At 38.8% G+C, this 25268-nt stretch overlaps 1 protein-coding gene across 2 annotated transcripts; it reads right to left on the reverse strand.

The window, feature by feature from the left end:
• Positions 1-1669: 1669 nt before the first annotated feature.
• Positions 1670-25268, reverse strand: SLC17A5 (solute carrier family 17 member 5). 2 transcript variants are annotated; one of them, XM_075046452.1, is made up of 11 exons: positions 25059-25268; positions 21418-21614; positions 19816-20049; positions 19232-19319; positions 16271-16357; positions 14891-15009; positions 13861-14019; positions 11594-11726; positions 9779-9926; positions 4976-5066; positions 1670-3394 (listed from the first exon to the last, which is right to left on the reverse strand). In XM_075046452.1, the coding sequence occupies exons 1-11, from the start codon at positions 25117-25119 to the stop codon at positions 3257-3259; spliced, it is 1455 nt and encodes a 484-aa protein (XP_074902553.1). In that variant the 5' UTR covers positions 25120-25268; the 3' UTR covers positions 1670-3256. The 2 variants fall into 2 exon arrangements, with proteins under 2 accessions (XP_074902553.1, XP_074902554.1); XM_075046453.1 differs by lacking the exon at positions 25059-25268 and adding an exon at positions 23826-23833.

The following is a 25268-nucleotide window of genomic DNA, read 5'->3' on the forward strand; positions in this document are numbered from 1 at the left end:
TAAGTTAACTCATATTTTTGGGTGTCAAATACTTCATACTTCTTTAAGGTGCGTAACTGACAGTTGGTACCCTTGGAACAAAGAAATAGTGAATTGGAAAACACACCCATTATTTTGTGGCCTCTTTTGAAAAGCATGATGAAGGCACTTCTCCAGGCTATAGAAGACTGTGGTTCCAATCACAAGTCAATACCCATGTCACGTGCTGTAGGATATTCTGCAAAGAGTTATTGCACCTCTGTTACTAATGTTGGTAAAACTTTGCACTAAACGTTCCAAAAAAATATTTAAGCAGAACTGTGTTAGGAGACATTGAGGAGAACGCACTTAAAAATACCTGGCAACACTAAGACATGGTCCCAAAGCAGTGGTTCAACTCCTGCTCTGAAATGGGTAAAATCTGGTTTTGAACTGACTTCCCTCATTCCAGGTGGACATCCTAATTACAGGGCTCTTGATGGAACAGAGAGCACAACTTCTTACTCTGGTATACCTGTTAAGGAAATGCAGCAAAAAATAACAATCACAGGATTGTTTCAGGAAAACAGTCACCACAAAAAACCTGCCTAATTTTTGTCAGGATCCTGTGTCACACAGATGAACTGAGACGAGAGGTACTCAAAACCCTTGTTACTTCTGAAAATATGGAATATGAGAAATATTTTTGAACAGATGAAACTGATTGCGAGAGCTGTGCAAATAGGAACATGGCAATGCAAATAGAAACAGTATCATGATTAGCAGAAACTATTTTGACAGCTTTTTCCTACAGATTTTCCTTTTTGTGAGCATGATGCAGAAAGGTAAAACTCTTAAGTTTTTGGGGCTTTTCTTGTTTGTTTGTTACATGTTAAGAGCCTCGCTGAATGAAGAGCAAGAATCTCATGCTGTGTTTTGATACTTTTAAAAATAAAATTGCTAATACTTATGTACTACTAAGTTAATTGTAGCCCGTTGTCTGGAAATAATATAAGGATTTATAGCAACGTTTTCAGTCCCACTTTCCAAACTCACTTAAAAGTTACACAGTATACAAAATGAGTATTAGTGGTGCATTAGATGAGGAGAAAACAAAATCTAATACACTGGTCAAAAATTTCTAGGCTGCTCAGTTGCTGATATGCCCCAAATTGATTCAGTTTTAACTGAATCTAATTCAGGCTCATTTCAGTGATACAGAGAATATCTACATTCACTTCTACTGCATCTACTCCCTTAAGTATCTATTTTTTTAATTTTGATACTCAACTGAACTGTTTTCACGGAAAAAGACTAAAAGCACGGGAGGCTGAAGTTTCCAATTTCAGAACAGGTGAAATAGCAACCCTGTCCATATGTTGTCCTGCTCATAATCTCTAGAAAAGCAAAGGCATAGTTTAATATGTATCCAGAAACTTTTTTTTTTTTTTGGAACTTGTTTTTTCCCTCCTTTTTAACCAAGGCTACTGAAAGAGTACAAATTTCTGTAAATACAAACTGAAATTCTTTCTTTTCATGCAGTGTCAGGTGGAAGATAGTACTTACCTGTAAAGCTAGACAAGAAACTTCCGAAGCAGGTAATTTTCCAGGAAAATATTAACCATCCCTTAATCCACTTACCAATCTTGTTCAGCATACTTTCAGAATGGTGTTCTAACTTCAGGGAGATAGTAATTTTCAACAACAGATGCACATGTAAATATTCGTTCTATTTATTGTGGAAACACTGAAGACACAATATTGCTTTAACATAGTCCCACTGAGCAGCTACTAATTTAATCTGAACTTCACACCGTTTATTGTGGAAATGCTGCAGACACAAACACAGATTTAAACACAGTTCTACCATCAGAGAACATGACACTTCAAGGAAGGTCAAAACAAAATGGCTCTTAAAGCTAAAAAGAAGAGGCAGATGCCATTTCCTAGAAATGAAGGAAGGTAGGCTCCACTGGAGCAGCTTTAGTACTGGGCTTTTCTTTTGGATTGGTGGTAAATGAAAAACCCAGAGCCCAGTGATTTTTCTTTTTTTTACCTAATTGCTCCAATCCAGGAATCTTTGGCACAGGAATTTTCCTTTGCTTTGTGACTACAAGATTATTCAGCCATTTGTTCTTAACAAGGCCACTGTTTTCATAGACTTCATTTAATCCTACTGTGTGGCATTTAATTGCATGTTGTGCAAAGGATGCTCTTGAGTGTGAAATTCTATGTTGACAGGAGACTAACAGCATCAGGTTATGATTGCACTAATTCTTTTTTCCTCTACTTTTATGTGACTAACAAACAAGGCTGTTAGAGAAGAGAACTGATTTTCCTCATTATTCCCTACACTGGCCTTATTTTATTGCATTTACACGGACAAGTGGACAAATATATCCACATGCAAGAGGAAAGAATTCCACTGCATTGATTTAAAGAAACAAAAAATGAACTGCCAGACTGGAAGTTATTTTAAGGTAAGCATGCAGATACTCTATTTCTAGTTCACTCTTGCACGCTGCCTAGACTTAAACCACAGAGTTGCACTGCTTCTTCTTTGCACAGATGAATAAAAATGAAGCCTATGTAAAAAAACCTGCACGACAGAGAACAGTAACACATGGCTTATTCTGTCAGTCACAATGGTACATTTTACTTCCTCATTGCTCTGTATCACTTGTGAAGCTGTATTCATGAAACAGGGAATGTTTATATATTTTAAACTTGTGCGTAAAATAGAATAAAATCATGTGTGCATTTCTTAGACATCAATTAAAACACCGACAAAATAAAAGCATTATAAAAGATTGTAGAAAACTAGAGCTCTTCTAGACTTTTAAACAGCAAAAAACCTATCAATCTCATCATGGAAGTCAAAACGCTTTTTTGGGTACAATTCTTTGCATGCCATTCCTCCTTACAGTGCTACATAATCACTTTGCTTTTTCCTCTCATTTCAGTATCAACAAACATCTGCCTACAAGTTAATTCAGAAAATATTAATTAAAAACTGGAAAGAATTGGAGCCTAGCACACCGATTTAAAATGTTGTCTCTGATCATATATTTGATATCAAGTCCTAGCATGAAACTGTTATATTTAATCCAAGTAGTTTCTTGTTAGGAAATAGCACACATATGCTGTCAAATGATTTTCAGTACAAAAGATATACAGATAAAATTGTTTAACTGAAAAGCTCTGAAGACTCCTAGGCATCAGTAGGGAAGGCACTTTTCTGGTCACATAATTCTAGCACATTGGGATTCAGCACAGCTTTGGTATTTCAACACCTCCTTCAGTTTCTATGCAGGTGATATCCACTGACTGCCCAGTCCTGAACTTCTCCACTTGCAAATAATGCAAAGAAAATTGCTCCAAACAGATTAATAGAAGCAGCAATATAGAAAACAGTCTGCCATTCTCCCACAGTATTCTGTCAAAAGGGGGGAAAAAAAATGCAGTCAATTTGCAGCTCCACACTCAAGAAAAAAGTAATTTTAAAACCAACGCTACATACCTTGCCTATTTAAATGTAAATGCTATTCAGCATGATTTCATACCAATATAAAAGCATTATAAACATAAAAGATCAAATCACCAGTATAGTCAACTTCAGTTAATAATACAGCTTAGACAGATAGTCCTATCAGAATTGCATTAGACTATCTGGATCAGTCTATCATCCGAGATGCAGAACTTTCATATCAAAATTCACATTTGCACAAAGGCTACGCAAACTCACAGAGAATGTTACTGTAAGGGGGAACACTACCTTGCTTTCAAGTCAGGTGATCCAAGAGCTGAAGTGCTCTGCACTATGCAGTAAGCTATTCTTAATGACAACTATGTGGATATTCTAGAATTATAAGCATTTTAGCCCAAACAAGGTAGCTATCTTTACTCAGATTTCAAGAGGAATCCTCTAAACTCTGGTATTTAAGAAAGTCCTTAAGACATGGGTAGCAAAGAGCTGTGGTTTGTTTGGTTTTGGGGTTTTTCTTCTTCTTGTCTTTTCAAATGAAGAAGTAATATCTGTAGATGTCGTAAAGCTTTTTTCTTTTCTTTTCTTTTTTTTTTTTTTTTAAACTTCCAGATGACTACTGTAACAAACCTGTAAATGGTTTTACTACAAAAACAGAATTATACCAGAACAGTGCATTAGTATGGGGGAAAAAACCCCTAAACCAAACAAAAAGAAAACCCCATTTGTTAAGATGTCTGGAAGAATTCTTTTGTTTGGATTTATGTATTAATTAATATTTCCATATTATTTTTAAGGAAATCACTGGAATGATCACCAACTCCAAAAATTCAACTGTATCAATAAACTTACTCCTCCCATCTTCCTTTCTTAAAAGATTTTAGAATAATTCATATAGTTGATTCAAAAAAAACCTCCAAAACAAACCAAAAATCAAACAACTCCTTGCTCCCTTCTTCTATTCCAAATCACCCTTTGACTAAACCATCTTGGAAGACAAATCTAACACTGGTTCAAATTAGGTGTCTTGTGAAATTAGCACAGCTTAAAATGTCCTAATCCGGTAACATACATACAGAGGGATGCATTATAAAACCCACACATTTCAATCTAGTTTCTCACTCATCTGACAAATGCTGACCTTATAACTCAACATCTCACATGAGACTGATTTAAAAAAAAACAAGTAAGAACTTGTATTAATTTGCTAAAATAATACCACAACTCTCTCATTTAGTTGGCATTTTAGCAGAGTTTTACTGTGATAAAAACACTTTCATTTTATTCCTAGAGAACATAAGGGGTGAGTCACTAAAATTTTAAAGTCCTACACAGGCCTTTGATTTTACCTCTATTTTCCTGATCAGAATCCGAAGAATAAAGGCTAGGAATTAAGTCGCTCACAGCAACGGAACAGTGCAACTTACTTGTATAACCCAGATTTCATTTAATGACTGCAGACTTGAGAAGACAGAATTTCCATTCAATGGAGATAAAAATATAACAACTGAAAAAAATGGTAAGCAGACTTACATTATGAGTGAGGTTCTTCGCAATAACTGGCCCCACCATTCCTGGGATAGTAGCAAAAGAATTTGTGATCCCAAGAAGAATTCCAGCATACCTGCAAGAGCAATTATTCATGTTGCTTATTAACTTATCCTGCTTATCAGTCATGGAAACAATTTTGCCTAACCTGATCACATAGGCCTCATCTTGATCACACAGACAAATTAAAACAGAAATATTCCAGTGAGAATGGCTTGTTTTCATTCTAGTAACAACTCACTGACAAGTTCGTACATACATTTTTAGGGACATGGTGTAGTGGTGGACTTGGCAGTGTTCGGTTAACAGTTGGACTTGATGTTCTTAAAGGTCCTTTCCAACCCAAATGATTCTATATGTCTCTATTTTCCAGAGATTAGTTTAGGTAACATAAATTACTCATGGCTTTGCTCAGGGTTCCATAATCGAAACCCACATCCCCTTTGCGAAGTCACAACCGAACTGTCTAGAATGGATCCATCAGAGAAGTTAGAAAAGAAACACTGCACTCCTTGAAGTAGAAAGACAACATGGAGTACGACAGAGTGCTGTTTGGCAACAGTAAGAGTTGGTTCAGGTATCATTACTAAAAAGTGTCTGCCAAGAAGGCAATATCACCAGTTCGGACGGATAGCCCCGCTTACACTACAGAGTGTATGTTCCAAAGACCTGAGTTCAGAGCACTGCGGCAGTCCTTCCCTTCAAGGTCAAAGCCAATGGGAAATGGATCTGACTTAACCAGTTCTGCTGGTTGCCATTCCTGCAGCTCTATTCTGAGGCTTCCTGCTCCATGAACGTGTTGCTCTATCACACACAGGTGCACGCATGTGCACCGATGGCCATGAAAACTTGCTGGGAAAAGGTGGTAACTTGCTTAATATCTGAGTCTCAGCACCTCATCTCTAGGCAATTAAAGATCTTTCTCACAGGAGTGTTGCAATACCAAAAGATCATACCACAAGTGCAGACTTGTGAGAGACACTGAAAAGAAATAAGAGCTAGACATTCTACAGCACAGCTCAACCTTCCAACCACGAGAGCACGGATCCCCGCAGTCCAGATTTTCAAGGTGGATTTGCTGGCTGAAGAATCATACAAAATACTAATAGTCACAGTTTACCATAGGAGTATCTCCCAGTGATCATTTTAGGTTGTTTAGCAGAGTGAAATTATGTCCTCACCAATTTTAACATAACAGAAATATAATTTAATCTCTAAAGAGAGATGCATAGCTTTGACATTTTATTTACTGAAACAGGAGAATTCAACCATACAGCATTGTTACAAAAGATTGTGATATGTGTATCCAGTCCAACAATATTCAAGAAACGTGTTTCTTCCTGAGAAAGAGAATCAATTATCTAGGCTACTAGTTGATTTTTTCTTGAAAGTCAACACGTCAGCTTAAAGCATGGCAATATATTCTAGACTGAGCTCCAATGCCTTAATTAAAACAATCCTTATTTCTTACAAATATAGCATGTAGTCTTCTTATCTCAGAAAGTGTTTAAGAATTAATAAGCTTTTATGAAGCTGAATGTGAAAGTGTAAAAGTTTCCCTTAGGCAGATAAGCACACATAGCAAAACTCCATTTAAAGCCTTTAAGTAGAAATAAACGCATTTTGTCTTCAAAATGTTTAAGCACTACAATACTGCTAACACACACTTTCAAAACAAAACATAGTTTAATAGTTTCCCTGGTCACCAAAGATCTTTGGCAATCAATTGCCAGCTAAATGCCTCTGGTTATGCCCAGTGTTTCTGACATAGGTTGCATTCTTGATAACGCTCGCTGTTTGATGCAGATAACTGCTATGCCACTCCCTCAGCACAGCGGAGACTCCCATATGAAACGGGAAAGCAAAAAGTGATGTGTCTGTAGAGCAAGACTAATAGTAAGCTGTTGGTCAGGTTCTTATGGCACAGTGGGGATAACCAAATAGAAATCAACTTGCAGAGCAGTTAAGTAGTAAAATCAAGAGTGGAAAAAAAAAAGATATGTGAAGTGTTTAGTGTATAACAGAGCCACAGGAATATTATGAGGGCTCATGGTAACAGCAATACTAAAAATTGCAATCATGGCAACATATTGAAGTAGATTTAAAGAGCTAGAATAGAATGCATTTTCCCCACAAGAACAATCTTGTCTCCCTCCCGTCCCCAACCCCCCCAATTCAATACACTAATGGCATAATAAATACATGTTGGAAACCAAAACCACATAGCAAATATTGTTTTTCCCTCAGTATCAGTATTTTCATTCACTTTTTCCTGTGAATATAATAATTATTTCTTTGGTATAATGCAAGTTTTAGTAGCAACAAGGGACCCTTTGCTATTCTAGTCAGCATACTTTTAACCAATTAAAATGGGCATGTAAGAGCATTTTGAAACTGTTTTGAATCACTTTTGGTTATTCTAATATCTTTCAGTAAATTAAAAAAAAATTGAGCTCTGGGTAAACTCTTAACAGAGGTTTCCTTCACAGTTTTATGCAGACCCCATTTTCAGATTTCTACAATTATGTCAAACATTTCCTTGAAATTGTGAATTCTGCCTTGGCCATTTCATCCAACGAAGTTCAGACAGTCACAAAAAGGGGAAAAAAAAGGCTTCTTTTCCCTCTCATCTTAGATGTTTCTGTATTTCTGTATTTGAAGAAATTATTTTTTTAAGACCTTTGTTACAAGGACATGCCCTTTTCCTTCTCTGTCTCCATTTAGAGAATGGCTGATTTCAGTAAAACAGCATCTACCCTGACCATGTTCCCATCCAGGAAAGTTTTCCTATACATACAGCCATTTGTCTCGAGGGGCAATGCTGGGCCAAAGTTCCTGAACTATCAGCAAGGCACCTGCCCCTCCTGCACTCATAATCAGTATGCTCCCTTCAGCCTGATAGGAAAGAAGGGCTAGAGAAACTTGTATGGTTTAAACACAATGGGAATAAAAGCAGGACTTTGTCGACGGTAGGAAGAATAGAGTGGGATTTGGTCAGAGGGATCAGCAGCAGTTCACATGGTGAGTCTAATTAAGCCTGCTAATATCAGCGTCATGCCACATGATTTTTTTCAACACCTAAAATACTCTGTATACTGTCATATAGAAATTCACCCTTGAAATAAACACATTAGAAATGCAAAGTGAATTATCTCTCAATACACACAACATCCTAGCTCTGGAAACCTCAGCCATCACCTGCATACAGAAGTTCCTTGTGCATATGCCTCACGGAGGCACACGCTGCAGTTGTGTGATTTCCTTCTTCCTGTGACAGCTCTGTTGCACTCAGTGGACAGGATGAATTGTACTCACTTAATGAGCACCATTTAATATTTTGTTTCACTTCACTTGCTCAATGCATGGACCCAAGCCTTACCTTCTGTGTACTATTCAGCTGTTGCAAGTAGAATTTTAATCATCCCATACACTTCCCAGAAGAACTCTTCACGATACTAGTTTATTTTCACAACACTCTTGAGAGATGGAGATGACAACATGAAACGAAAACATAGGCCAAGAATGTATGTGCCTACTGGATGCTTGATTTGAGATCATCAGGATCTCATTTTAAGAGTATTTAACAGCATTGTTCATTTATTCAAAGCACAGTTCCACTGACTTCTGTCTGCACTCTGAGTAATACCATTTTTGCAAAGCAGAACTTAATAGTTCGAAGAGGCATACGAAAACAAGCAATAAATCGGCTAGGCCTCAATTAATCTCACTGGATCCAACATTAGCCTCTCAGCTGAGATGTTTTAAGTTTGGACTCCAGCTGCTGCAGACTCTCTTTACTTATTATGTCAGTCTGAACCAGCCTCAAGAAGTTCCCATCACTCTTCATAACTACAGAACTCTTAGAAGTCCAGATTCCTCGAGCCAGAAGGTATGAACATGGTCCTCACAGATGATCACACTAGAGTCTGATCCAACTGACTTACCACATGCAAACTCTGTGACAGGGCACTGAAAGGACTGAATTCCCAAGAGCAATGTTCAGCTACCTTAAACATGACCCTTCTTTTCTCCTGTAATGCCCTGCCTTAGCCATTATGTTCTCTGCAGCTACTACAGCTATGAGGTAGAGGGCTTAGGAAAGAATGCCAGTCTCCCTCTCTATACAACACTCTGCCATTTCTAGAGCAGGATCTACCCTGTGCACTGAGCGAAGAAAAGGTCCTGTGCAGGGGAATATTACAACAATGACACAAAGACTAATTTGTGATGCACAAAGAAAAGGAGGCAAATCAAAACTGCACAGATATCCAAGTCCTGCCATTAAGAAACTTACAGTAGTAATGCCTTTGGACATCAATGCTTATGTTTTGTATTTTTAAACACAGAGACATAGACATAAAATAAATAACTCCAACTCCAAGCCAATGTTTTACATTTTTAGGAAACTAACTGTTGTAGTTCTGCAAAGCTAAGCTTGAAACAGAAGTTGTATAATGGCCCCACAATACCCCAGATTGCATCATGAATTGATCATGAATCAATTAGGACAAAAATCTAGTAAATATAATCACAGGAATTAGATCATTTATTACTGCAGGATCAAAAATGGAATTATTCTAAACTGTTGTTTGTATAATCCGCGAAACTTGAACTTTTTGCAAATACAATGCTTAAAACTGTAAACCTGAGTCACTGTCGGCGTTTACATTCCAGGTCTGTACAGCACATGATCCATAGCTAAATCTCCCAGGCACCCCAGCAATACAAAAAAAACCAAGCGGTCATAAATGTATCACGTGCACTAACAATAGCTTCAGCAATACTTACGAAGGTGCTATGTCCAGATGGTTGATGCTGTAGCCAGATGTACAAAATCCTCCTAGTGTTGTTGATATGGTCACAAATGCAACAGCCAGTGCATAGTTGCAGCCTATGAATCCAGCTGCTACTAAGAACACTGCAGGTCCAATCATTCCTTTAAGACAAAAAATCTTAGAATCAATGGACTTTTAACATGAGGAACATTAAGAGGCTCTATGCTGTGTATAGATTTTCCATACAACTTCCACCACCCCCTAGTGTACAGAATCCAGCACTGCACTACATGCATTACAGTGGGCCTGTAAGGAAGAACAGATGGGTTGCAAACCTGTGCTGGCAACAGTAACCAGACCAGAAAAATCCCACTCTAGCTTCAAAGAACAAACTTCAACTAGATAAAAAAACTTAACAAAAATCAACAGATACTAAAAGTGACTTCAAAAATTAATTTTATTTATTGTTATAAAAATAATAGAAGCCACACTGACACTGGTAGGTGAACAGTGCACTGCAAAAAAATTATCCCCATGTAACTCTCCAGGTTTCAGGAACAAACACTGACTTCTGCAGATCGTAGTAAAGTACAGTTGGAAGGGTTTGTACAAATACATACATATGTGTGTGTATATATATATATGCATATTTCTCCTGCAGGCACCTTCTAGAATGAGTTTTATTTCACATTTACAAGACCTGAATGACTGGTGTATCTGTACTGGAGCCTGCTATACCATTTAGAGAACCCAGGCTAGCTTTAGAGAAGCTACATCAGGTACTGGAAACAGCTTAGCAAGCCATCATGAGCCAGTGCATGCTTCTTCCTGTCTGCAGTCAACTTTGGTACCCATTTCCCAGTACCAGAGCCCATTTATATGACCCCATCATGATGTCTGTAAACAGCTCCAAGTACATTCTTTTTTGTTGATGAAGCCAACCTAACAGTCCTGCTTTTCCTAAGACAACAGCATGTTTCCCCCTCAGTTGTACATACTTGGGTGTGAGGCCCTGCAGTCAACTAGATCACCAAAACGGTGTAGGCTTAAAATAAAAAAATGCTTGAGAGTCTATTATAAGAGCTGGTTTAAAGAAAGCAATTGAATCAGCAGAAATGAGAAGGCAGCAAGGATGGGCATACATCAAGCAGGCTGCAACTTCTGTGGATCCTGTGCCTAACCTTTTTTTTTTCCCCTTCTTTCCCCTGCCCCGTCTTTTAATCAACAATCAACTTCTCCTTCCTTAATACAGCCTTTACCTGTATTCATTAAAAACCTGATCTTGTTGATCTCTTGCTGATTTCAGATCACCTCCCAACTAGTCAAGAGCCTTTTGGATTCTATTTGGTCTTCCTACCCTGGTAGCAACTGTAAATTTTGCAAGTGTATTCCTATTCAGTTACTTAAGTCTTAAATAAACAAAACACTGAACAGCAGGGCTGGGAATAGGCTCATGCAGAACAATATCCTGTCCCAATGTAAGAAAGCCACTCCCAAGGTATCATTCTGTCAAGCTATTATCTCCACTTTAATGGTGAATCTGCCTGACTATTTATTTAATCAGTTTGCTTATAAGAATTATGTATCTTGACCTAAACAAAGCTTCCAGCAATCTCTTATCAGTCTCTTACACAATGGGCCTACTATTTTAGGGAAAAAGATAGGATTGACTCTTCACAAATTAATGTACAAATACAGCTGCTCCTCTCAAGCCATGCACAATCCTGCCTAATCTCACAGCAGAATGTCACACGACTCTCTCAAACCCTTCATTTTTCCCAGATGGATATTATGGTATGTTCCAAACAGAGATGATACTTGTACCTACCTATTAGGGTAAAACATTTGCGAACACAAACAGTGGACAAGTTCCGTTTTTCCCGTAAATAATCAGCAATTTGCCCAGACAGGATTATACATAACCAGCAGCCAAAATAAGGTAGGGCAGACAAAAAACCATTCTGTTAAGGAGATTAAAAAAAACAAGAGTTAAAACACTGAAATGACAATTCAGTATGCTGAAAAAATCACTTGTGCTGGAGCATTAACAGAGACTGAACCAGAGGCATCAAAACAATCCGTCCACATAACTATTGTTGGTATTACCATAAGAAAGAAACCTAGGCATAGAAAAAGCAAACCATTTTAAAGTTACCAATGTATAAACTCTCCATTGCAAGACTTAATCCATAACTACCAATGCAGCCAGACCAAAAACTTAAAGATTTAAATCTGAAACTGGGTTCAGGAAAAAGAAAACTATACATGAAGGTATCTTGTGGACATCAACCTGATCGTGCAAGTTTCCAGAAACACCAATTTCAAGTAGGACAGACTACTGTGTGAGTTACTAAAGTAAGTGGAAGATGTATTATTCAGAATTTTGAAAGCTACATGGAATCTCAGGGTTTTGTACTACTATAACTCTTCAACATTACATTATCCGGTATCTATCTGCTGAAACATCTGATGCTGGCTGTAATCAGAGACAAGATACAGAACTAGGACCTTCGTCAGATCCAGGCTGGACATCCTATGATCCCAAAGCAAAGATATTATTCAGGACCTGACATTACTTACACTAAAGTAACTTGTTAATTCCCATTACTTTAAACAAGAGCTGTTTAGAGACTTCTGCCTGATTCTGCATGTTTTTCTGATGAGGGGAAGCAAAAGGTACTACTAAACTGCATAAGTTCACAGCCCTTCCATACCAATTACCAATTATGGGTAATTACTGATAACAGAGCTATAATTTGACTTAATCTGTGATGAAAAAGAGGTATTTGGATAGCTATTGGATAGAAATACTCTAATGTTTATACACTATTATAAAATGTATATTTGTCAAAGAAATGAAAGCTTCCCTAGGAAATTTAATTTGAAATGAGACTGGAAACACATCCCCACCCGAAATCCACTCTATCAGCACTCAAACATGCTGCCTGTTGTGTTTCAATGCTCAGCCTTCAAAAGCAGTAAGTAAAATTTTTAAAAACAGAAGATAGTCTCAGTAATAAAAAAACAACTTCTTTTGAAGCACTGTTCAAAGACACAGCATTATTTTTAACCAATCCCTTTAATATAGGATGGAAACTGGTAGACTATACAGTAGCAACTGTATAATATTTTAAACAGTAATGCAATTTCCATCTAAATGCCTGGCAACAAAGTTAGTCCAGCACTACTTTGCAGGCTTGTTGGTTGTTCTTTTTTTAAATGTTCACAACAGTCAGTACTCTGAGCACTCTAAAAAGAAGAAACATAGCTCAGAGACATAGGAAACCACTTCACAGCAGAACCTGTTAGTCTTTAATGCAACAGTGTTTTACAAAACACATGCAATTGAGGGCTGTGGTAGCAAATGACTTTCATAGATGTTTACGTAGTTATTCCCTCAAGATGCATAATAAGAAACCCAACCAGCAACTTTAGCTATTTTTTCCAGCCATTCTGCAGCTTGCCCTGCTGCAACCTTCTCTTCTAACACTGAGAGTCCACAACTTGTCCTCCCAAGATTTCTAGCATCACCTTCTTCTTGCATGGCATACATCTTCAGTTTGCTCTAAACCAGTCTCATATGTTAAATCAGGAAAAGGCTATGCCAAACTTCTTGAAATTTCTGAGCACGTTTTTACTTGGGCTGTACCAGCTTCTCCAGGTAAACTATGCTATCACCAGAACTTTCTCATTAAAGAAAGATCAGTACAGTCAAGTAATTCCTATCAATAAGAATGTTCCACCTCCCCCCCCCCCCCTAATTTTTCCCTGATAAATAATTAAATTTTAAAAAATTTCCTTAAGGTCCAGATATAGTGCTTTTCAAGTCTATGGTTTTGTTTCATCCTACTTACCTTGCTAAAAAAAGGTATTTTACCTCTGCTGCTCATTGAGGAAAGGAAAAAAAGTGATAATTCGGAAAGGGATCCAAGTAGACTGAAGCTCCCCACCGCTTAAAATACTTTCAGAAACGCCATTTGTCCAATCATTACATTCCAAGGTTCTTAAGCAGGTTCCTCTACTCTAAACAGCAGGGAAGATCTCTGTTGTTTCATTTCTTTAGTTCAGAAGTGACTATATTTTTATTTATCTCACCTCCTGTGCATCAAACCGCAGGATCTCCTTCATGTATGTGGGCAAGAGTGTAAGAAGCGTATAGAAAGTCCAGTTATAAGAGAAGTGAGCCACAACGATAGCCCAGAGTGGAAGGGACTCCAGTATAGGTCTCCAGGGAACAGATTTCTGTGTAGAAAGCTAGCAAGCATGAGGCAGAGAAAAAAGGAAGAGAAAGAGTGATCAGGACATTGATATGAACATTTACTAAATACAATGTTTTGATCCTACCCGAATCTATGCTGATCATTCATTCTGATGGGCACAAAATGAGTCTCAGTGGACAGATGCACATCATCAGCAATGAATGAATTACTGTGTTCAGTTCTCACTGAAGGAATACTAATGCATGTTACTGCTCTGTTGTTTACTATTGCAAAGTAAACCAATTACTGTTACATTTTGTAATCAAAATTTCAAAAAGTATGCCTTCCCTTGTTGAGATGTGTTGCCTCCTGCTTTTACTATAAATGATTAAATATTTAAAGTCACCCATCACGTGTTTGTTCAGCTGAATTTTTCCTACTCAATCCTAGATACTAACTTTGGTCCCTCAGCCAGCTTCACAGGTTACAAATACATATCCCCAGTCACAGGAATAAACTCTTAGGCACACTTTAGGAACTGTCTCATTAGCATTTTCAAAATGTTTTCTCCGCAAACAGTAATCTCTTTCTTACTCTAGAAGACACATTGAAAAAAAAGTTGTAAAATGTTGTATTGCAAAGCTTAAAGACATTATACAGGTCTGGATCTAGTTTAAAGAGAAGTGATAGACTTGAGCTTTTTATTTAAAAAGCACCGCAATAACATCTGTGACAAAAGGCATTATTATAAATGCTTTGTTTGATTACTGATTGTTTCTCACTTATACAACTGCATTATATTTTTAATTCTGCCTCTATCTTAGATTAAGGATGTTTTTCTAGAAATCACAGAGCATGATGCTAATGACAATATTTGTGGTTTATGTTCTTACTTAAGTAAGTATGACTATATTAAAGTGCTGTACCTGATCTTTTAGAGAAGACAGTATATATTCTCTTTCAGCATGTGAAATGCTCCTGTGAGTTTCTGGTGTATCACTAACCAACCACATCCAGAAGAAGAACCATAATACGCCAAGTGCACCTATCATTGAGAAAAGATGGGTGAAGATATAGAAATAAAAACATAAGCAATTATATTAAGTGAATAACACTCTCAGATGATTTAGTTAGAAGTTTTTTTCCAAATATTCTAATATAATTTTAATGAACATTATTTTTCTATCTACTTACCAACAGTAGTTCCCTGAAGTGGCTTAAAAATGCACATTTAGACGTAATAAACAATAAAGAAGACTAAGCAGGAAAGTGGTTTTTTGTGGGTTTGGTGTTTTGTTTTGTTTTTTTTTTTTAATTCCACTTGGAATTGCCTCATACAGCAAGAAAGTTGCATACACATACGTGTTGTATTTTTGTCAGTCACATGGAACAGCCACAAAGGATATGGCTTACCCAGAGGAAATAAAAACTCACATTAAGTTTAATCACAAAAAATACTTTGTGCACATACACAGAATAGCCCTACATACAGCCTAACTGATGTACCAATCCTTCTTTTCTTTTTTAAGCCAAACCCCAGAACTGTCATTTGAAAAAGGGAACTTCTCAATAGTCGGTGCAAATCAACTGTACTTTTATATAACTATAACACTGTAACTTATTTCACTTTGTCCAATTCTTTGTTTTGAACCCTTTTTGTTTATACAAACATTGGAGGTGGTTTTGCTGAGAAAAGCATAACTCTTGTCTTTTATTCCAATTCTCCCTTCCCCATGCAGAATACGAAACAGCTCAGACATGTAAACAGACCTATAAAAAGCATCAGTTAGATCTATGACATGCTGTTAGAAAATATTTTCTGTGTTTGAGCTTCTAGAAGATAACTCACAGTAAACATGCTATGCCTTGCATTTTGGGCATTCCTTCAGGGTTCCTGTGACTGCTAGAGAGATTTTCCACACAGTTGCCATTTAAAGCAGCAGTAACTTTTCGCATGTTCTTTCATTCAGAGTAGAAGTTTGTTCCTGGGATTAAAGTTATTAACTCAATTTCACACTTCAAGTAAGAAATTTCAGCCTGTTGATTCCAAGTGGCGGGAGAGTTAAGAGCATTGGACTTGTACCAGCTTTTGTCCAACTCCGAGACAGCTTTGCTCACTGAAAGCAAGGCTTACATAGCCACACACAGGAATCTACTTAGCTTTAAATATCTCTAATTTCCAAGGAGGAATAGAATAGCAACCCTACATATCAAACACGTTTTTAAAACTCAAAATAAGTTTTATAATGTACCATGCTTTTCAAAAAGAATATGGATTTCACTTTTAATAATATAAAAAAACTTACCAAATATGTAAAACACGTAAACCCAGTTCATATAATAGCAAATTAAACCAGAGAGTGGCAGAGAGACAACAGTTCCCAGCTGCGCACCTACCAGAAGAAACGAAAACAAAGTGGTAAAACAATAACTAGATCTCCCACAGACCCTTTAAACTTAGTGGCATTTCACAGTTATTTTATTTTATTTTTCTGTAATAAATCATGCAGAAAAGATTTGTCACCACCACTAGAGGGCTGTCATTCCCCCTTAAAGAAACACAGACACAGTAAGCTGCTTCAGCAGCTTCAAGTAAACAGAGCCACAAAGCCCTAAGCATCCAAAATTACAAGCAAAAAGCTATCCAAGACAGGCATTCTTGGCACATTCATCTCCAATAAAGTGATGGCTCTAGTACATCCAAAACAATGCAAATTAGACAACTGCCATTGCTGCAAAACAAGAGAGAGCTCATCACAGTATAATTAAAGACTTGGGGGCAGGATAATATTCTGACTTGATATAATCAGTTTGCATTTCTCGTAACTCCTACTAGCTCCACAGAAACAGGAACGCTAGAAACAAGAGCCAGAAGGCATTCATATAACCAGCAGGTTCAAATCCCATGGTCCCTTAATTCGACAGGGTGTAGGATCAGGCAAGGAAGAAGGGAAAGATGAGCACATTCCAATTCAGATACAAGCCAAAAGAGCAGAAAAGAACCATTCCTGAGTTTATAATTCAATATACATTTTGCAAGGATGGCAGGTTACACACACACCCCCCCCCCCCAAATCTAAACTAGAAGCCCAACCCATATTATTTACATACTTTGGAACTCTACTGGTGATAAATAGTAGACCTTGTCTCTTAATGTTATTTATACAATCACTTCTCCAAACCCAGTCTCAACTCAGAAAACATTAGATCATGTTGATATGCTGGCTGCCTAGATTCCACCTTCATGGAAACAATAATTTTTATTTGAGGCAGAAAGTTTCAACCACAAACAACAAAACCACATACACCATGCAAAATATAAATCAGAATAACAACTACATATAACCTCAATCATATGTTCTCTTAGAAAATCAACATGATCATGATTAAATAAACCACAGACCACATGACTGCCAGCCATGAAAATGGGGGGAAAAGGAAGCACTCTGCTAAGTTTATGCAAGATGCCTTATCCATCCACGACTGCTAACAATTGGCTGTTCAAGGCCACAGCTTCTTCTCACTAGTACAGCAGCATATGCTTTCACGAGACACAAAAGGACAGTTTAAAAGCCCCCAACTGCTAAATGCAGTAGATGTCAGTCCCAAGCCTGTGCTCTCTGCTTAACTTGTATGCTGGCTCCCACATGAAGAATTCTTTTAAAGCAGATCCCAACCCTGTGCTCTCTGCTTAACTTGTATGCTGGCTCCCACATGAAGAATTCTTTTAAAGCAGATTTAATTCACTAATAAGGCAGAAAACAGATTTTAAAAAAAGAGAGAAAAGCTTTCTGCTGCATTGGGTGTGTTAAAGTGGCTCATGGAAGGGTCTGATGAGTGCCTGAAATAGCACAAAGGAAGGAATGAGACACTTGGCTAAGAGGGAAGTGAGAAAATGTGAGGAAGAAAGGATTAAGGCTTCATTCCTGTTGGTACAAGTGAGCCGCTAGACTGGCTTAGCTGCTTGAGAAACTGTAGCCACAGTTTACATAGTATAGCCCTGTCCTCTTGATGATGCCCAGGTCAAATAAAAAAGCTGTAACAGAATTATTATTAACAAGAGTGAGTAAACCAAACCATTACTTCATTAAGTGAATTCAAAATTTGTCATCCTCAAAGAAATAATATCAATTTTGACTAGTAAATTTAGAAAGCTACATTTTTCACCTGCCCCACTAATACTGCATTTAGCAATGTGACTGACCAGTAAACCCCTAAAACAGATGAAGGCTCAGTGGAGATGGGCAAGAACAATGTGTCAATGAAGATCAGGGAATAATGCAGGGTGTGACTGACCACAGCTCTTGCAAAGAAAGCTGACTTTATCTCAACACAAAGGGGACCAGAGAGTGGCCTTTGTTTTAGATAAACAGCTAAGTCAGTTGAGTGGATCAGATGGTGGTGTAAATGTTTCTCTCCAAGTTCATTAAAAGTGTGACTGTCTCCCTGAGTTAGCCAGACCAGCACCAGGGGAGTGAACACGTGGCTCAGCCCAACATAAGGTATAAAAACTAAACAACTAACAACAGAATTTCTAAGAGAACAACAGACTTGTGCTGCCTTCAACCCACATATTCCTTCCTGGCAACTGGGGATTCCCAGCGTCATGACGGTGAGCATATTAGTGACCAGTAATGCAAATGTGTACTGCAATTGCTGTATTTTGCTAAGTGTTAACTTACATTTGAACTGTGCGTTCAGTATATTTTGTATCACTCTGCTAAATCAAAAATCTTGTGTAAAATCAAACATCGTCAAACAAGTAAATCTGATATCAAACATCACACCTTCCACACGTAGAGTAAGAGAATCTGGTCAGGGAGTATTGGAGTCTGATGAGAAGCTCTTGCAGCAATACCTTGGACATTTTCTTCGAGTTCCTCATGAAACACTTTAAAAAAAAAAACAACCAAAACCAACCAACCACCTCTATCCTGCGATTCTGCCCCAGCTTTTTTGTTCCTAATACTAGATCTCCTTTACTCACAGTATCTTCTATTAATCAGCTTCACAGTAACTCTTTGCCACCATATACCAAAGTTAGACTGAAGTTTATACTTAGTTGCAGATCAATACCTTTTCTCAGGGTTACAAAAGCCATGAAAAAATGAAGATAATGAACGCAAAGCAAGATTTAATTCAATGTTACTCTTTCCAGATTAAATGCTGATTAAAATTTAGAATATAAATCCCTTTGATTTAAGTCAATCCTCCCTGTTACTGCAGTAAAAATGTATAATCCCATTATCAGCGTGGGAATTTCTCACCTGCATATGAAATACTAAGGAGCTTGCTGCGTTCCAGTGGAGGAGCCCAAGAAGACCACATCGAATGCATAGCCGGGAAGGTAACACCCTAGAAAACAACATTTCGTTCTGTTGAAATGCAACAATTTCAGACCTCCCTTTAATTTTGCATGTTTCAAAGCATATTTCATTAAAAAGCAGTAGTTAGGGTTCTTGTTTAGCAAGAAACTACTTTAAAAACTGTGCAAGGCATGAGAGTAAGGAGGCAGAATTAATTTCTCCTGCCTTTGTTTCTGTATATACTGGAAAAGCTGCAAGAATACAAACAATACTGTTCTGACCTCCTTGTTTCTAACAAATGAGAAGGGATAACTCTAGTTTTGTCTCAAGTGTCCTTAGAAATAAAACCTTTTTCTTATTCGAAAAGCTTAGGCTAAAATATAGGGCTAACTTTTTAATTATTAAAAAAAATTAAAACTAAGCTACTCAGAATGAAACAATCCATATACTACTCCGGCATACCGATACCCACAGGGTCTAATCACTACAATTTATTAATAAATTATTCAGATACATTTTCAAGTTACATAGGGAAAAAGCATTACCTCTCCCAGTCCTTCCAAGGCTCTGACAGCTATGAGGTAGCCAACCCCCAAATTTGCAGCTAAGGGAGTAAGCAAGGTGAATACAGAGGTACCAAAGACGCCAAACCCCAGCAATAGCTTCCCTCCAATTTTGCTTGCGATATATCCTCCTGGAATCTGAGTAATGATATAGCCATAGAAAAAAGAACCAAGGATCCATCCCTGAGTATCAGCATCCCAAGAATACTTTTCCCCCTAAAAAGAGGAGAAAAAAAAAAAAACAAACCCAAAATACAGTAAGTTCAAAATAGCAGTTTCTCTGACCGTATTTTATGTAACTTTGATCCATCATTTAGTCCTTTACACCTAAATTACAAATCTTTCATGGTCTCCTTCCTCTACACACATCTATACTGCAATCAAACTTGTGTTGAAAGCTAATTCAGGGAGTTTACAGCCTGTCCAGACATATCTGGGGTCTAAGTAACTTGGGTTAGGTGACAAAGGTACAGACTACGTAGTCTGCATGAGTGTGAATCCCACTTCTGTATCACAGTGTGGACATCATCGTGCTCTAGAAAATGGCTTTTCCTGCTGAAAATTTATTGACAGAAAAGCAAACATGGAGATGCAGATGCTTAAATTTAATATAAAGAGAGAGCAACCAAGGACAGGACTCACAAGGGTAGGTGGAATAATGGGATAAGCACAACAGAGGGAAGATGAGTTTAGCAGACAAAGTAATAAAAGCAAAGATGATCGAGATAAAGAGCCTGAAGCTATAAAGGAAGTCAGCAAGAAGACATGAGCTGTTGCCCAATAAAGTGATTTTGAAATTTAGGATCACTTCCAAAAGCCCAATTTATAATCATCTAAATGAGCAGCATACATTTCACAGAAGTGATGAGATAGAATCTTCCTCCCATAAAGTTCACAGTTATAATTTGCTCGTGATAAATAATAAATGACCTCTAAACAAGCAAACAAAATGAAGGCAGGAAGACAGCAAGAGTGCTCAGTAATAAACTTCAATTATAAGATGAGATCTATGCAAGTCCAAATTCACAAAGTTGGTGTTTTGTTTTGGTTTTTTAAATCATTTTTTCATATCCAACAGTTCAGTTAAGAAATGTGATTTTAAGGATTACTGGAAGGGAAGTCAGAGATAAAGGATATAAAGACAAGAATCACGATCTGGGAAAGAGATCAAAGAAGTGAGGAGAAAAATATTTTGTAATGAAATTTCATGCCATTGAAACTGTACAAAGAACAGGCAAATATGGATACTGATGTGAGCTTTGACGCAGATATGACAGTAACAGTTGATCACTGGCATATAAAACAGTGAGTCATAGTAGATCTATGAGGTCAGATTAGCCAATTTGTAAGGAAGAGCACAGAAAGGATGTACATAAAAAAACTGACCTTGAGCACAGCACTTCTAAATTAGCTAGTCATTTAAGGCTATTATTTTTCAGAATAGCTTTAAAAGAACCACTGAAAAGGCCATCTGGTAAAAAGCAGCCTGTTCTCTTGCCACCTAACCATGAGTCATCAATCACAAACTTCTGTTAAAAACACTTTTACATGCCATATTACAGGACAACACGTTTGAGACCTCACCGTTGTGTTGCGAGGAACATTTATGGTGGAGGAATGCTCTGGACACACATTGGAAGTTGTATTCTTTGCTAAGCTTATGTTAGGTTCTACCATATCCACCAAAGCAACGCTTAGGTTCACACGTAAGGCATACAGAAGGAAGAACCCAAAAAAGGCCAGTAGAGCTAGATTGTAGCGAGCTGAGCAGCATGCAGGGACTGAAACGAGAGTAAAGGAAAAATTTTTATTTTAACAGAACCTAACAAAGTAAGAACAACTGATAAGCACTTTTTACTAATAAACTCAGAAATTTATGGGTAAGAAAAAAATAGGCAAGTAAACAAGGCAATTGTTCTAGTCTTAAGGGGTGTATTCAATAGGGGTAGAGGCTGAGGGTGGATGGGGGGGGGAGCCCACTTTTCTACTGATGTGCAAAACAAATGTGATTCTGGTTTAGACAACTGGTAGCTACCTGCACAAGTGTAGGGGTTGCAGTGGAAGTGTGGCATATGGTCTGCGGAAATGGATTTAGAAACATGGTTTCAATAGTCCTTGCCAAAATATAGTAATATTTATTCAAAGTAGAACTTCACACTAAAAAAAACCCCCAAGATTAGTGGGAAGCCTGTCATATACATGAAAACGGTGCAAAAAACCAGAGACTCTTAAAGTAGCGTTAAAGAACAGTCATTGAGATTCCAGACTGTTTTCTAGGACAAGTTTTCCTTCTCCAAGTTTGCTTATAAAAGAATATGCATTTGCTGACAGCTGCCAAACAGAGAAAGCTAGCAGAAAGGGGAACGGCAAACACCACAGTGGCACTGTGAAACAGCAAGTTTCCCAGTTGCCCAGTACACCCCTCTTCTTGTAGTCACCATACAACAATGAAGTTGACAAAGGCAAATGAGTCTTAGATTCAGCATACAACCTGTGTGGTGGCATTAAGTTGACTGTCAGCTGTTTAAACCCAGGTATCAGACTTTGCACTGTAACACAGTTACTGATTCTCTTCTACAGTAGTACACAGCACTTGGCAGAGATCCTTCATCAGCACCAGGAGATTCAGATCAGGGTTGAGCTGTAACTTGGCCAGCACATCAGCAGTGGCAATAAATTTTGTATCTATACAAAATATAGTTTACAGCTCTGCAGATACTCTTTACGAACTGGGAATGGTTAAACAAACATGAGCAGAAATGTCAAATTGTTGAGAAACTACTTGAAGAATCTGCTGAATTTACAAATAGTTAGGGGGCGGAGTTTCCCCCCCCCCCCCCGTGAGGAAACTATGGTGCTAACTGAAAATTTTATAACCTGGATGTCTGAAACTCTGGGAGGGTTGAGGATCAGCACCTACAGATATTACATTGGTCTACAGTGATCTCATCTTTCTGTGACTATTCAGAATTCAAATGATGAATACAACAAGTGTATCTGTGAACAACAGGATTGACTGGAGCTTCATTTGCTACTGCAGTATGTCTCTTGACTGGATTCTGTGATCTGCAGTAAGCAGCAAAAAAGCATGCCCTGTGGACAAACTATCTAAAGACTCTCCCCTTCCCCGTAACTTCCTTGAAACAAGGAATACACCTATGCAATTTTGTCTTTTTCAGTGGGAGCACTGGCAGAGCATTCCTGCAAGACTGTATTTTTCATAGTAGCAGAAGTAGCAGAACTTTCCCATTTTTGAAGTCTCTAACCCTGACCAACTTTATGTGAAGTTCATTATGGCTGCACAAGTTGTCAAAATGGCACAGAGAGGCTGTATTTGCTATGTTCATTTAGTAAATGAGAATAAGTGAGGCTACTGTACAAATACGCAAAGCACCTTCCAGACCTGCAGTAATTGCCAGTCTTGCCTCGGCAGCATTTGAAAAAGTCATATCTGATTTTTAAATTACATGAAGGTGAGTAGCCAAAATTTTATTGCTTACTTTAAAAACAATAGGCATCAAGAGCAGGAAGTGCTTACTGCACAAAAACTAGTCAAACAGCTTTGTTGTCCTTTATTGTTGTTTAAAAAGCAATTTGGCTTAAGTAGAAAATGTATAGTCATATAATTTATAACAATGAATACAATTACAGGTAAAGCTATTTAAACTTCCCATTGCCTGTATTTGCTGGGGTTAAACAATAATAACAGAAGGCTGAGCATCACACTGATGATGTAACCCTTGCTTGGAAATGCAGATTAACTGGAACATCCATTACTCTTCCCCTGGAAGCTTCTTACTGGTATACATCTTCTCTGGAGAGCAAGCTCCACAAAACAGATGTGCAAGAACTCAAGTTCACTATGTCAGATTTTTTTCAACTATAAATAGTTTATCCTAAAAATCTAATAAACATGTATATCTGCCAGTCTGAAACAAATGGCTGCTGAAATTATCGCTTCCCTGTCTTTCCACGAAGTGCATTTGCAATACCTGAGAATATTAGATCAGGCTAACAGAACAGAAGATTCGAGAAGATTCCAGACGCATTTCAGTCACCCACCTCTTCAGGAGATCGCTATAATCAAAGAGACACAGACATTCACCCCCCTAAAGTTTAAGGCAGCTAACCATGATGTTCAAGGTCTTACCTTGATTGGTAGTCTTGGGTCCTACATCTACAGTTAATTCTGATTTCAGGGGCATGTTTTATAATACTGTAGCTATAACTGAACGAGATTCTTAAATTGCAGTTAAGAAAATAGGTCTGTATAACTGAAGGAGATTCTTAAATTGCAGTTAAGAAAATAGGTCTGTGCTGCAAGTTGCACTGCAGTTAAAGGAAGTTGCTCTGCTGCTGTATTTTTCCTGGTGGGTGAGGTGAACCACCTCAGCTGGAGCACGATGCATTGTGCAAACTTAACAACGTATTGCTTTAATAACAGACTTGAACTCAAACTTCTCTCCTTGTGGCACTTTTAAGTCATTTTGTTAGCAGCCCCTCTTGCTGCTGCTACACATCTCCCAAGCAGGTTGGAGTATTTTGGGGTGGCATAGGGAAGAAACTTAAAATCTTACTTTATTCTTCATAGTTTTTACGTTCTGGGAAACAAAACAAGACAACCCCCTAAACACCTTAGCTCTGTTGTTAAGCCCTGATCCCACAACGACGCTCCTCCCCTATAATTAGCTACCTTCGTGCCTTCTTCCACCTTCCTTCCTCTCCATACTTCCAGAACGAGCAATCAGTCTTGCTCAAATTCTGTCCTAAAGCGAAATCCCGCCCTCACCTCGCAGGACCCCAGCCGTCATTAACGTTTAAGCTGGAATTACCCCCACTCGTCCCTCACTGACGAGACACCAAGCCAAGGGCGGGTATTTACAGCCCAATTCCGCGACAGGGCTGCACCCCTGTTCCCCCCACACACACACACCCCCGTGCCGAGGACGGAGCCCCCCGCCATCCCCGTCAGGACTCAGGGCCGTCTTTAACCGAACCCTCCCCGACACCGCCGCGTCCCCCACGATCGAACGCCGCCTCACGGCGCGGGGCGGGAAGCGAAGCCCCCGAGGCGGCGGAGAGGGGCCCGGCCGCCGCGGGACCCGGGCCGGCCCTCACCCTCACAGGGCAACGGCCGCGGCACGGCAGGGCCCGGCTCCCCTCAGGGACGCTCCCGGCCCGGGCCCTGCGGCTCCATGGCAACGCCTCCCCGCTCCTCCTCTCACCCGTGCCGGGCTGGGACTCCTTCAGCAGCGGGGTGCGGTCCTCTCCCTCCTGGGTCTCCATCTCGCTGCCACCCGGACCGCGCAGCGCGCCCAGGGCCAGACCGCCGGCCGCCACCGCTGAGAGGACGGCAGCGCGGCTGGCCGCGCCGCAAACCCGCCCGCCCCGCTCCGCTCCGCTCTGCCCCGCCGGCGCCGGGCAGCGGCAGCCGC

Source organism: Buteo buteo, chromosome 15 (genome assembly GCF_964188355.1).
Source record: "Buteo buteo chromosome 15, bButBut1.hap1.1, whole genome shotgun sequence".
NCBI classification, from domain to species: Eukaryota; Metazoa; Chordata; class Aves; order Accipitriformes; family Accipitridae; genus Buteo; species Buteo buteo.